This window comes from Akebia trifoliata, chromosome 2 (genome assembly GCF_017979445.1).
Source record: "Akebia trifoliata isolate Shusen 1 chromosome 2, ASM1797944v1, whole genome shotgun sequence".
Taxonomy (NCBI): Eukaryota; Viridiplantae; Streptophyta; class Magnoliopsida; order Ranunculales; family Lardizabalaceae; genus Akebia; species Akebia trifoliata.
Genome location: NC_141376.1, coordinates 1,862,494 through 1,876,886, shown reverse-complemented (window position 1 = coordinate 1,876,886; position 14,393 = coordinate 1,862,494). Strand labels below are relative to the sequence as shown.

Sequence of the window (14,393 nt, the reverse complement as noted above, 5' to 3'; positions counted from 1 at the left end):
ATTGTATAGATTAAATTTTGCTTGTGTCTACACCATGGTCATCCTCTTTGGAGTGAAAATGTGTGAAATAGGAAAAATAGTAAATTGAGAGATATTATTGAAAAAAGAGAGGGGGAGAGAAAATACAATAAAGTTTAAAGAGGTAAAAAGAAAAGACGAAAAAAATGGGGTAGTGTGTACCCCACTCTATTGTAGTTGGAGTAAAACATTTATACCTCACAACTGTTATAGGAGTAAGATCCACCGTTGTGTTTTATTAAAATATAAATAGATATCTTAGTTCAAATGTATTTTCCACTCTTAGGGCTATTATGTCAAAGCCTGACCTACATACAGTTGGGCCTATTGTAAACAATACGACAAACATATTTTTTATGTTTTTCTAAGGTAAAATGAGTCATATTAATAGTACAACAAACACTATGGTCATGCTATTGAACCAGACATATTTTCAATGTTTTAATGTGTAAATATATCATATTTTAAATATATATTATACATAATTAAATGAGTTGGGTCAACGAATCTTAAGGACAATTATTAATTTTATTGCATTTTCTCTTCTTTCTATTTTCAAGAATTTCCATTCTACTTTATCACATTTTCTCTTCCATTCCCCCTTTCTTAGAATATCCATCCGAGAATTCTAGTTACTTATTGCATCCAAATATAGAGTTATCTTGTTAAATGTTCCCTAATTTTATTTAGAATATTTACGTACTCATTCATGTATGAAATCTTACTTTGTCTCCTACCTTGCCCAAGATTTATAAAGATTATTGTAATAACATTCTCCAAATTGTAATTGCGAATGATACACTCATCATTTTAATACGAGTCGTGATAATCTAACTTACCCATGTGACATACTCAAATGACACCCATGACATGACTTATTTCGGAACGATAGATTTGCACTCCTTAGGATATATAACTGCATTTTTTTTTTATGGGGAAACATAGTTTTGTATCTCGAGGAGTGCAAATCTACAGTTCCTGAACATATCAAGTCAATGTTGTCGATTGAGTATGCCATGTGGGTAAGTCAAGTTATCACGATTCTTTTAATATATTTAATCTTGCAGTTCTTCAAAAGGATAAATTATTTATCAATTTTTTTCTTCAAAAAATACATTTCATTTTCCACGAAATAATGTCATTTTACACGATGAGCCAACTCCACTGAGAATCAACAAAAATTTAACCCTTCACTCACTCTTCAATTGGGCAAAATAGGGGCCAGTGGCCACTTTGGACAAATAGATGGTTATGTTAAATCTGGTCCATATAAGCCGAAAACTTCACCGGTTCGGTTAGTAAACACGACCCTTCTGCTATCTAAGCAAACCGCTTTGGTTCATTTGGCCATTTTTTTCCTTCGCTGACTGCTCGCTCTATCGATCGACGAAGGACGGAAAGAGCGAAGAAGAAGAAGAAGGGATGAGTGGGCACGATTCGAAGTACTTCTCCACCACCAAGAAGGGAGAGATCCCTGAACTCAAAGACGAGCTTAATTCCCAGTACAAGGTAATCCCTTCTGTATGCTTTTTTCGTAATCGAAATCCATCTCGTATGCGAGATTTTGTCTCCGATCTACCTGGATTAGGGTTTATTTTCATGGATCTTATGGTCTTGTTCAGACAATCAAAGAAAATTACTCCACATCTGATTCTTCTGCTTTTTCTTTTCTTGGATGAGTAAGCTGGAATTGAAACCACGAAACGATGTTCTATGATTCTAACCTCTCTTTTTTCTGGAATAAGTGAGAAATCTATGGAACACGTTGATAGATCTGACTGAATCTCTCCTGATTGCTTACGAAAGATAGTGCTGGATGTGGTTTTGTTTTAGTTATAAATTTGCAGATATTAGAAGTTACAATTGAAATCGGATAATATTGATTTCATTTTCTTAAAATGTTAAGAAATTCTCAATTTTGAACAAATTTAAGAAGCGAATCAGTTTTGTGAATTTAGGTTTGTGTAAATCTGGAGGTGAATTTTTGAATAGTCTAGGTTTTTTTTAATCAATAAGTAAAGTTATATAATTAGGTAACTTATAAACCGCTGGATGTATTTCCTACCAATAGGGCATTTGATTTGCACTGGTTTTTCTGTAACTTAAGTCAATTGTGTTGAAGGTTATTACATATATTGCAGGATTGATTTGGGATTTAGGAAAAAAATTTGCACGCCAATCTGGTATTCTGTTTACTCTGCAATGTGGAAAAAAAGAGGTGCATATAAATAATTAATAGATTTGGATACATAATATGATTTTCGTCAAATCATCAAAGCCTTGTTGCAAAATCTTTTGGGGACACATCATGATAAAATAAAAGTTTATCATGAAGACAACCGTAGAGGTGGAAACCATAAAATAAAATAGAAAAAAATTCTAGAATATATTTGGACAGATTCATATTCTTTAAGAAAAAATAGTGGGCACTAGAAAATATCACTATAAACTTCAAAGATTCACACTACATATGATATCTAATGTGTACTGGTGATGTCATAAGTCGAAATGTACCAACGATGCATATTGATAAATATAAATTTGTATCATTCAGTAAATTATGATACTTTTTTATGGAACTTATTAGAACAAAATTCCCTAAAAACACCGATGAAAGAGATACATATTATATGATAAATTACTGCACATATTCATATTTAATACCAATATACAATGGCTTCTGTTTTTAACAACTGAAATGTCCAAAGGAAGGTCTATATTTCTCTATTGAGATTTACAAATGAATTTTCTAGAGAAAATTTATCCTGTTTAGAAGGGAGAAACCTTGTCTCGGATTGCATTTATTTTACTTGCTAGTTCAACATTTATAAGAGAAGCTTTTCGTTGTAGAAGTGGTTGTTCCTGTGCTTTTGATTTTGTATTGTGTGTGTTTGGTTTTGAATGGTATTCTGAATTCATTTGTTCTTCGGCCTTTCAGCATTAGATTACTTGGTCACCTTTTTTGGTCTCTGCAACTTGATATACTGGATTTGTTCATACTGCATAATTTATTTTTACGAAGCTTACTATTTTCATTATGCCTTATAGGATAAGAAAAAAGATGCTGTAAAGAAGGTGATAGCTGCAATGACTGTTGGGAAGGATGTCTCATCATTGTTCACAGATGTTGTGAACTGCATGCAAACAGAGAATTTGGAGCTGAAGAAGCTTGTCTATTTATATCTTATAAACTATGCTAAAAGCCAACCAGACCTAGCGATTCTTGCTGTAAATACATTTGTGAAGGTAAGAGTTGCTACAAAACTATCTTCTTTCGTAGTTAATATTGTTGTTTAAATACTTCTATGTATCCCCGCTGACTTTTATGTTTCTGATAATATTTGCAGGATTCACAAGATCCAAACCCCTTAATTCGTGCTTTAGCTGTACGAACAATGGGATGCATTCGTGTTGATAAAATCACAGAATATCTTTGTGATCCTCTTCAAAGATGTCTCAAGGTTGATCTTTCTTTAAGAATAGCATCCCCTTGCTCATTCGGATGACTGTTGGAACCTCATGTTGCTTGTTATACTATTTTAAGCAAACATTAACTTTTTTGTCCTATTGAGAAAATTTACAAATTCGGTGGCCTATGACACCCATTTCATTGTTGAGCTAGTGCCATGTTCTCATAAAATAAATAAAATAAATTCTGGTCTGTTAATTTGTGACTCTTGACTATCTGACAGGACGATGATCCCTATGTTCGGAAGACGGCTTCCATTTGTGTCGCCAAACTTTATGATATAAATGCTGAACTAGTGGAAGATAGGGGATTCTTGGAGACTCTTAAGGATTTGATTTCTGACAATAATCCAATGGTTGTAGCAAATGCTGTGGCAGCTCTTGCGGAGATCCAAGAGAATAGCACTCGGCCAATCTTTGAGATCACTAGTGCCACACTTTCAAAGCTCCTTACTGCTCTGAATGAGTGCACAGAGTAAGTTTAATTTTTGAAAATGTGTACCTTATTTTAACATTTGATCTGCAAGCTTCTTTCTTCATGGAGACATGCATGTGCATCATGCAAAGTAGGACTACATACTCTATCAGCACATAAAAATCCATATGTCACGTGATCTGACATGGTACATATTTTTTCGAGTGGATAACTTTGTGTGTGTAGTCTTGACTCTTAAGTTGTGTATATGTAATGAGGGAATTGGTTCTTAATATACACCCTTTTCAAATGGGCTTGGTCAGTATACCTAGTCACTTATGTTTTATGTGTCCCATGCTCCCGAAACATTTCTTATTTTTTCCTTTTAAAGGCAAGAGGGTCTGTGGTTAGTTGCTAGTAGGCGAAGGTGGGCTTTTAACCCAGGATGTGGTATCAATGTGACCAACTTAGCTATCTTGCATCTTCAAAAGGGCAATGATTTGATGTTTGGGCCTGGGTTTGAATTCAGCACCTCTAATGTGTAACTATCCAAATTCCCTCCCCCCCCCCAACCCCAAACCACAAATTTTCTTTAAAAAAATAATTGATTCCTGTTTTATAGTATATCTTCTTTTCTTTTCATCTGTTTTTCTTTTCATGTTTTTTCCACAACAACCTTGACTTTGATTCTGATTTGGATTTCATGTTGTGCAGGTGGGGTCAAGTTTTCATATTGGATGCTCTTTCCAAGTACAAGGCATCTGATGCTCGCGAGGCTGAAAACATAGTGGAGCGAGTTACTCCACGACTGCAACATGCAAATTGTGCAGTTGTACTTTCGGCTGTTAAGGTGACATATTTGTTCTCTTTGATTAATTCAAAGTACTAACTCTATTAGTTAATACTTTCAATTGTTGTCCATTTGTTGACTCAAATCTTCAATTATTCTGCTTTGTTTCTGAATTCATTGGTGCATAATATCATTTCATGAACTGGCTGTTGCAGATGATCCTTCAACAAATGGAACTCATCACTAGTACAGATGTTGTCAGGAATCTTTGCAAGAAAATGGCTCCTCCTCTAGTAACACTGCTTTCTGCAGAACCTGAGATACAATATGTTGCATTACGAAACATCAACCTCATCGTACAGAGGCGACCTACAATCCTTGCCCACGAAATCAAGGTGATTTTGAGTTTGAATCATCAAACCCTTATCCCCAATGATTTGGGGGCAGGTTGAATGATTCCTGTTCATTCAATTCTTGTTTTTTGGGTCTTCTTCTCACTCTTTTAGAACCTTTGATATTCCTTCCAACTGGGGCTGTAGTCGGCCTTTGTTCAAAACGTGCCCAAACCAACTCAATCACTTAGGAATGTGACTTAATTATTGAATTTATTTATTTTTGAATAAGGGTGCCTTTTGATCTTTAAATATGTATCTGTAACGTCTGTTTCTAGGTTTTTTTCTGCAAGTACAATGATCCAATTTATGTGAAGATGGAGAAGCTAGAGATCATGATTAAGCTTGCATCTGATCGGAACATAGACCAGGTACATAAATTATATAAAGCAATTTCTGATATGTCAGTGCAAGCTTGAGCTCCTGCTCCTTATTTCTAGTTTCTGTGTTGGTCACCTTGACCACTCTTTAGCATATAATGCATTTACATATAATAAAAAAAATTCAGTGCGAACTTCTAAAACTTTCTCGGAGCATACTATTTACAGGTCCTATTGGAGTTCAAGGAATATGCCACAGAAGTAGATGTTGATTTTGTTAGAAAGGCTGTCAGAGCTATTGGCCGCTGTGCCATCAAGTTAGAGAGAGCAGCTGAGCGCTGCATAAGTGTTTTGCTTGAGCTGATAAAGATAAAAGTAAACTATGTGGTTCAGGAGGCTATTATAGTCATCAAAGACATATTTAGACGATATCCTAACACGTGAGTTACTAGTTTACACTTTACATAGATGAGCCATTCGTCCATATGGTTCAAAGCTTATTTTGCAATGGTGTTTTTCTCTGCAGCTATGAGTCCATCATTGCAACACTCTGTGAGAGCTTAGACACCTTGGATGAGCCAGAGGCAAAGGTATACAATTCCTCACTTAAAGAATGGGAAGGGTAGAGCTACCTATTTGTAGTTTATCGATTTTATTCAATATCTACCAAATTTATTTTTATTCTCACAGGCATCCATGATCTGGATAATTGGTGAATATGCGGAAAGAATAGACAATGCCGACGAGCTCCTTGAAAGCTTCTTGGAGAGTTTCCCGGAAGAGCCTGCACTAGTCCAGTTGCAATTGCTTACTGCAACTGTCAAACTGTTCCTTAAGAAGCCAACTGAAGGCCCACAACAAATGATTCAGGTTCTTTGTTTCTAAGAGATGCCCTATTCTAATCTTGTGATGTACTTGTCATTCTTTTCTAGTTTTCTACCTCCACTATTCATGATAAACTTAGGAGTGCCGTGTCAAGCTTTTGTGCATTTTTCCCCCTTTTCTCCGTTCTGGCTCCTAGAATTGCTTTCCACACTATTTCAGAGTTATTTATGTGTATGTTTTTTTTTCAATTGCACCAATTTCCCTGATGATGTTGTGACCATGCTTTCCATGCTGTAAATCATCTGCAATGCAAATGATTTGCATGAATCAACAAAGATTCTCATAAATCATTTGCATGGGCACAACATTTTGGAGCAACATATTTGCTAAAATTTGCAGCCAAAAAATGACTGCAATTATTTGCAGACAAAGATCAGGCTCAACCCACCCTCTTTTCTTCATTGCTGTTGCTGTGCACTTGGTATTATCGGGTATATGATGCAAAACTATCTATGAAATTTAGCCATCAGAAAGAAAAGTTACCTTAGTTTCCTATATATATATATATATTTTATTGTTTTTAATTTATTATTATGTATTGGTATAGGGCATACTTACTTTTATTATATATTAATATATTATATTAATGAGACTAGTACATCTTACAAGTAATGAGAAAGTCGCATAATTGCCGTTTAGGACGATGATCCATCAAGATTATATACGTCTAATGAAACCACGATTAAAGATAAATTATAAGCTCTAGTTTCTTGAGGTTAGTACAGATCAAAATATATACAGAACTTTCACTGCTTCAAAATTGATACCGAAAGTGTTGAAGATAATTATTAGTCAGGAATACTTTTTCACTTTTTTTTTCCTTCATGTTTTTGTTATAGATAATTCCTTTATTTATGATTATTTTGAAGATATTTATATCTCAGTTGTGTGAAGTGAGAATAAATAGCTCATGTTTCGTCATTTTACTGACAAAAAAATAGTCTGTACTTCAGTTATGGTGAGGAAGCAAAATATCAGTAGGAACTTAGGAAGTGATACTTACAAAGCCACCATCACAGTAAAGAACATGTGTAGCATGATAAAACTAACTGTAGATTATGATGTTAGTCTTGCTCAGTATAGGGAAGAATGTTTTATCGTTTGTTTTAGAAGTCTGGTGTTAAAAATTTTACATGCAAATCTCGGTTCTTCTTCTTGATTCTTTCTATCTTTGCTGTTGAATAATTATAGTGTCTAACACCATTGGAGTGTTCGCTTCGACTGCTTGCTCACAGGTTGTCCTGAATAATGCCACCCTGGAAACGGACAATCCAGATCTGCGTGATCGTGCCTACATATATTGGCGACTTCTTTCAACTGATCCTGAGGTGCAATTAATAATTTAGACACTTATAGGGCTCTATACTTTTAATAAAGTAGTTAGAAACTTGTAAGATTTCCCTTTGTTTACTCATGAATGATGAATTTCCTATGTTCAGGCAGCTAAAGACGTTGTATTAGCTGAGAAACCTGTGATAAGTGATGATTCAAACCAACTCGATTCATCACTTCTTGATGAGCTTTTAGCGAACATTGCTACCCTGTCTTCTGTGTATCATAAGCCTCCGGAAGCATTTGTAAGCCGTGTGAAGACTGCAATCCAGAGATCAGAAGATGATGAGTATGCTGACGCAGGTGATTCGGGGTATTCTGAATCTCCTGCTCATGCAGACAGTAGTTTTTCTGCACCAACTAGTTCAAGTAATGCTCCATATGCCACAACAAGGCAGCCAGCACCTGCCCCAGCAACCCCCACACCCGCCGCTCCTGTGCCAGACTTACTTGGCGATCTGATTGGCTTGGATAATGCACTTGTTCCAGTTGATGAGCCAACAGCACCTACTGGGTGAGGAACATGAATTTTCCAACTTTACCAGTAATTAGAGCATGAAAATGTTTCGAGGACAATCCACACATTCCCTTTTCACCTGATACGCTTCTTTCCATGTTTTAGCAGTCCTCCTTTACCTGTTTTACTACCAGCATCAACTGGTCAAGGCCTGCAGATTAGTGCCCAGCTTACACGTCGTGATGGGCAAATATTTTACAGTATGCTGTTTGAGAACAACTCACAGGTTCCTCTTGACGGGTTCTTGATTCAGTTCAACAAAAATACGTTTGGTCTCGCAGCTGCTGGTCCTCTACAGGTTGTTTACTTGGCCTTGGATCATGGTCTTTTCTAACTTCATCTGTGTGCCAAGCTTATCTTGAATTGTGATGTTTTCTGTTTGTTAGGTCCCACAAATGCAACCCGGCACATCAGCAAGAACCCTTCTGCCCATGGTGGTGTTCCAGAATATCTCCCCTGGTCCTCCAACCACGCTGTTGCAGGTTGCTCTGAAAAATAATCAACAGCCAGTGTGGTACTTCAATGATAAGGTTTCTTTGCTGGTGTTCTTCTCTGAGGATGGCAGAATGGAGCGTGCAAACTTTCTTGAGGTTAGTAACTCTTAACTCTAGATCCACTTCTGCTTCATGGAAATTTGATGATGGATCTATTATTCAGTTATGAGGGGTTCATTATTTCCTTTCCTACCTTTGTGGTTTTAGTTATTCTTAGGGTACTGGTGGTTCAAATCCTCCCAAATTGTATTTCATTGTTTGATCTCCCTTTGGATTGTTTCCTCTTTGCAGACATGGAAGTCCCTCCCGGATTCAAATGAGGTCACAAAGGACCTGCCAAGCATTGTGGTGAACAGTGTGGAAGCCACCCTAGACCGCTTGGCGGCATCCAATATGTTCTTCATTGCCAAAAGGAGGCACGCAAACCAGGAGGTGTTGTATCTCTCAGCTAAGATTCCTCAGGGGATTCCATTCTTAATTGAACTTACGATGGTTGTTGGTATCCCTGGTGTCAAGTGTGCTATTAAGACACCGAGCCCTGAAATGGCGCCACTCTTCTTTGAAGCCATGGAGAATCTTCTTAAGAGTTGATATGTCTTTTCTGGTTCTTATGCAAGTTTCTGTAAAATATGTGATGGGTTGCTCAGATTTTGATTATTTTCATTCTCTCCTTTTTCCCCCTTTTTTGTGATGTTGTGGTGATTCAAGTGGCTGGAGTTGATAAGAGTTTTGTTGCTGGGCCTTCCCTTCTAACAATAGCTTAATTGAATTGTTTGTGATGTGCCAGAGTCTCTTATTGTTTTAGGTATTTTTGAGTTGCTTTCAACTCTACGACGAAAACATTGTCACTTTTTTCCTTTGTGTTACTGTTAATGCTCTATTATTGTTGGTATTACGTCTTTTTTGATTGGTGCCAGTATTACATCATCAACGTTTGGGGTCCGTTTAACAAATCTTATTTCTCCGTTCAATTTTAATTTAGTACCAATGGTAGATCGTGTGTTTTGCCGTACTAGTTCTGAAGATTGGCCGTGTTAGCAGGAAAGATGGGTGACAAACTACTTAAACTCTACCAATGTAGCATGCTAACATGACCCAACCACACTGATTATTGGTCCCATTGAAGTTGGTGATTATAATTGATTCTTCGTTGTCTACACCTTGTTCCAAACTTAAAGGTTGACATGGAAGTGCAATGTTTGCTATTAAATTTTATCATGATCAATTGGGTAATAATAAAAAAATTCCGCTCTATCCATGTCTTTTTGATGCCTTTATTTATTTATTATTATCTTTAACTGGAGCTATTTTCAAAGAACTCATTTTTTAGGGACCAACTAGTTGCACATCACCTAGTGCCCACTGCACTAATATAAAATTTGCTTTTTTTTTTTTTTTTCAGGCTACTTCCCTATTCCTACTTTTTATATCCCACGAAAGAAAGTTACAGTGATATTAAAAATCAAGACCCATCATCAGTAGGTGTTCTTGCAAATTTTACAGCAAACCTATCATTATCAAGAGCTCCTGCTGATTTTTACCATCCTTGTAGATCATGAAACTTTGAAAATTAAATCTAGAATTTGTGAAGTTTTGGTGCCTTGGTTCCTCTATGATTTTCAAGTAGAAGAAAAGTGCAATTTTTTGTAATTGAGGTGCAATCAGAATAGGGAGTACAAGTAAATTTTTTAAGTGATGGAATGCAACCAGTACAAGGTGATGTGCAACTAGTTGGACCCACTTTTTTTAAAAAGCTTACTATGTATTCATCTTGACATTCTTTATGTTACATTCATTTTATGAACATAATTTTGTTATTACTCAACATTCAATTCCATATAAGGTTGGTCTCATTGTCACCTTACAAAAAAATTTCGATGGTTTATATAGTCCTCAAATGTAGCTATAGAAGTTCTTTAATTTATCTACCCAACTACAATTTCGATCTTCTGGTATTTCTTCGCTGTGAATCTAATCCTCGTGTCTCCTCTCAAGTAATGCTCTATACTCTTAATTATTTCGAAATCCTTGATTTTGTTGTTTCTCTCCATAGTTCTGATTTTGAAGTTACTAATATTTTTGTTTGGATAATGTAACTTGTATTTGCAAATACCATGTTAAAATTATTCATGATTTAAAATACCTAATATCGATTGGGTTTTCAAGCTTGAACTTCAAGATTTAGATTTTTTTTTCCCTCTTGCGGTGCATGGTTTTAGTATATTGGAACGGTGGTAATATAAAAGCCCAAACATAAGTTTATTAAAGTGCTTAGCCTCTTAACAGAAACACTGAGAAAGTAGAGTTCTTATTACAGCGCTTATATTCAGAAACTACAAGTTGGCACTTCTTTATTATAAGCTACATATCTGTTCCATCACTTGGCAACTTCGGTCTTCATTCCATTGCTGTGAAACATATTTTCCTTATGAACCCCACCTGTTCCATTACTAAGAGGCATCTTTTGCAACTGAAGCTTGGATGGAACCTTCACATCGGATGCTAGCCCAAGAAATTCAATCAACTTCACGACATAGTAAGCCATGTCGAATTCCCACCATTCGAGCCCATGTCGAGCTGAGAACTCAAAGGCGTGGTGGTTGTTGTGCCATCCATCTCCAAACGAAACCAACGCAACCAACCTGAGCAAATACAAAACTTAAGTCCCGTTAAAATGAAGAGGATTATGTCAGGTCGGTACATAGTTTATGTAAAAATTTCACATAATATTACCAATTATTTTTGGATAGATCTCCGGTGTTCCATGACTGGTAACCCCAAACATGACAAGCTGAGTTCACAAGGAAAGTTATGTGGTACACCCAAGCGATCCTCACACCCTGCATTAGCAACATATTAGTGATACACGTAGTTCCTTTCTTTATCTCAACATGCCATGTGTTTGGACTATCCAAAAGGAACCACACCCCATAATCTTCTGAGCCATATATATTGATAGAAAAGTGGTCCAACAATTTAATGGTCTAGATTGATTTGAAGGGTAAGACCACCAAGCCCAAAAAAAAAAAAAAAAAGTGGTTTCTACATCATTATAAAATAAGATTGGTTGAATCATAGTTACCATGCCCCACACAAGGTAAGGAAATCCTCCATAAGCATATAATAGAGCCCCAAGTATAATTGGGTGAGCAATGTAGGTATCTTGAAGAAACCTGTAGTAGGCTTGCTCCTCTAAATCCCTAACGTTGCTGACTTCTCCACGCTGCACATGTTTTAACCAAATCAGCATAATCATCTATAGAGAGAGAGAGAGAGAGAGAAGAGAGAGAGAGACCTTTTGTTTGACATAATTGGAGTCAAAGATCCAGTTAATGTGACTGTGCCAAAAACCTTCAGTTGGGCTGTGTGGATCCTTATCGGAATCCGCAAATTTGTGATGGTTTCTCTGTGTGCTCACCCAGTCCATTGGTCGTCCCTGTCACACCCATATATAAACATAAAATCAAGCATGAGAGCTGCTATTAACACACCAAAATTTACTCATATATTAGCCTTAAAACACTAATAGCCACGCATGCATGCGTACGTACCTGGACTGCTTGGACTCCACAGTAGGCGAAGAAGTACTCGAGCACTTTGGGAAGCTTAAAGCTCTTATGGGTGAGGTACCTATGGAAGCACAGAGTGATTCCTAGGAGTCCTGTCATCACATACAGAGTCACAGCCGCCATGAACGCACCCCAGTTGAAGGTGAAAGGTGCAAACAAGCACAAAACGTGCACCGCTACCATCCCCACTACGTAAGCCGCATCAGCAGAATTCCATTTTTTACTCCTCTCAAGAGCCTTCCTCTTGTTCTTCACCTCCACATCAGAGAACATTATTTTGCTCTGCTTCGCCTCCATCACTTCTCCTCTCCTTCTCTCCTTTTCTTTCTTCTTCTTGATGCTCTTTCTTCAAAGGAACTGAGAGTATTTATAGACGAAGTAGCAGAGAAGACGACGAGGCTTGTGTAACCGTTCTCAGTCTGTTACTCTGTTCCATTTGCCACGAAGAAGGAGAACTCTGAAAGTTGGTGTACCTGACGAATATTCCTGAGTGGACTTTTATGGAGTACAACGAAGTTGGACGTATATATAGTCCAACTAACAGCTCATTGGAACAACGAAATGGGTCTCTGAATTCTTTCTATCTCTGCGAATCTGATGGACACTCGATGTCCAGCAACGTTTGACGCTAGATTTTTTCACAGAGGATTCCTTTTATATTGGACCCCTGAGTAACAAAATATATTTTTCTCGCCTCCTTACTTTTTGGAAAATTTTGACTTGCCTCATTACTACTTGGAAATTTTTCACAAAAGGACATCCCAATATTGTGGACTCAAGCCCAAGTTTTTCTCTGGCTGGTAATGAGACATCAAAATTAATTGTGATCCAATAAAGGGTCCGATCCAATTACCATGGCAACGAAATCACGCATGGGTGCCAATGGATCCGGTTGGGATTGTGTTGGGCCTTAAACGGATCAATATTAATTGGGCCTAAAATACAATCCAAATCTGATCTCATTTAATAAGTTAGCCATCAAAGAGACAAATCTTAGAAAACCGTCAAAAAAGGATTCAGGCGCCCAATCCAAATATTTTCTCATCTAATTACCAAAACCAAGCCCAATCTAATGGCCCGTTCACAATGGGGAGGAGACCTCAGTACTATTTTTCTCCTCTAGTACTCTTTCAATGGAGGCCATGTTGAGAAAGAAGTCCAATGCCAAGTTGAGGACGATATAACAATCATCCTTGGTTCGGTTTGGTTTGATTTAATTTGGAGGCAAATTGGAACTGAGTCGACATAGACCGGTTCCACTAAATAAAAATCAGTGCTGAACCAAATCAAACTAAGGTTGGTCTGGCTCGATTCCATGGATTCCTAATATTCTATAAACACGTTTGGAAGTAACAATTTTTTATTTTTTATTTTTAAAAAACAAACAAACATATAATAGAGAGTGGTAGGGAGATCTGCCACCTTCACAATATCAATAACACGAGCCAGGATTTTCTTGTAGTGGGGGCAAACTATGGTTAGTTGTATAGTGAAGATGAATAGTTTTAGGGAGAAATTAAGAGGTTTTTAGTTAGAAGTTGAAGAAAATGATATTTAGGTCATTTCCAATTAATATATGAGAAGTCCTAGTCAATAGGCAATGTCATCAACAAAAAATTGAAGAGGTGAGGGAGTGGGTCATCAACAAAATCAAACCGAATTGAGATCAGTTTGGTTTGGTTAAATTCGGTTCTATGAATTGCCAATATTCTACAAACTTGCTTCGAAGCAACATATTTTATTTAATCTTCTGGTATTTCTTCGCCGTGAATCTAATCCTCGTGTCTCCCCTCAAGTAATGTTCTATACTCTTAATTATTTCGAAATCCTTGATTTTGTTGTTTCTCTCCATAGTTCTGATTTTGAAGTTACTAATATTTTTGTTTGGATAATGTAACTTGTATTTGCAAATACCATGTTAAAATTATTCATGATTTAAAATACCTAATATCGATTGGGTTTTCAAGCTTGAACTTCCAGATTTAGATTTTTTTTCCCTCTTGCGGTGCATGGTTTTAGTATATTGGACCAGTGGTAATATAAAAGCCCAAACATAAGTTTATTAAAGTGCTTAGCCTCTTAACAGAAACACTCAGGGACTGGTGAATCTGAGAAGATAACAAAAAATAAAAAACAATGGTTAGGGTACGAGATGATGCCACAAGTAGTGGACGACAACGTGAGATTGGGGGG

At 36.7% G+C, this 14,393-nt stretch overlaps 2 protein-coding genes across 3 annotated transcripts; one reads left to right on the top strand and one right to left on the bottom strand.

Annotated features, from left to right (window-relative positions):
* The first annotated feature begins 1,268 nt into the window (after positions 1–1,268).
* On the top strand, positions 1,269–9,536 carry LOC147408678 (beta-adaptin-like protein B). Of its 2 annotated transcripts, none has more exons than XM_086420628.1 (15): positions 1,269–1,527; positions 3,067–3,264; positions 3,366–3,479; positions 3,711–3,961; positions 4,616–4,751; positions 4,907–5,086; positions 5,362–5,454; positions 5,632–5,843; positions 5,930–5,993; positions 6,094–6,273; positions 7,524–7,616; positions 7,728–8,134; positions 8,243–8,435; positions 8,524–8,727; positions 8,923–9,536. In XM_086420628.1, the coding sequence occupies exons 1-15, from the start codon at positions 1,441–1,443 to the stop codon at positions 9,220–9,222; spliced, it is 2,712 nt and encodes a 903-aa protein (XP_086276754.1). In that variant the 5' UTR covers positions 1,269–1,440; the 3' UTR covers positions 9,223–9,536. The 2 variants fall into 2 exon arrangements, with proteins under 2 accessions (XP_086276754.1, XP_086276762.1); XM_086420636.1 differs by having other exon boundaries at positions 1,271–1,527; positions 8,246–8,435.
* Positions 9,537–10,871: 1,335 nt separating this feature from the next.
* On the bottom strand, positions 10,872–12,550 carry LOC147408677 (palmitoyl-monogalactosyldiacylglycerol delta-7 desaturase, chloroplastic-like). The gene is made up of 5 exons (XM_086420647.1): positions 12,183–12,550; positions 11,927–12,067; positions 11,714–11,854; positions 11,365–11,471; positions 10,872–11,273 (listed from the first exon to the last, which is right to left on the bottom strand). The coding sequence occupies exons 1-5, from the start codon at positions 12,495–12,497 to the stop codon at positions 11,009–11,011; spliced, it is 969 nt and encodes a 322-aa protein (XP_086276773.1). The 5' UTR covers positions 12,498–12,550; the 3' UTR covers positions 10,872–11,008.
* Between the last annotated feature and the right edge of the window lie 1,843 nt (positions 12,551–14,393).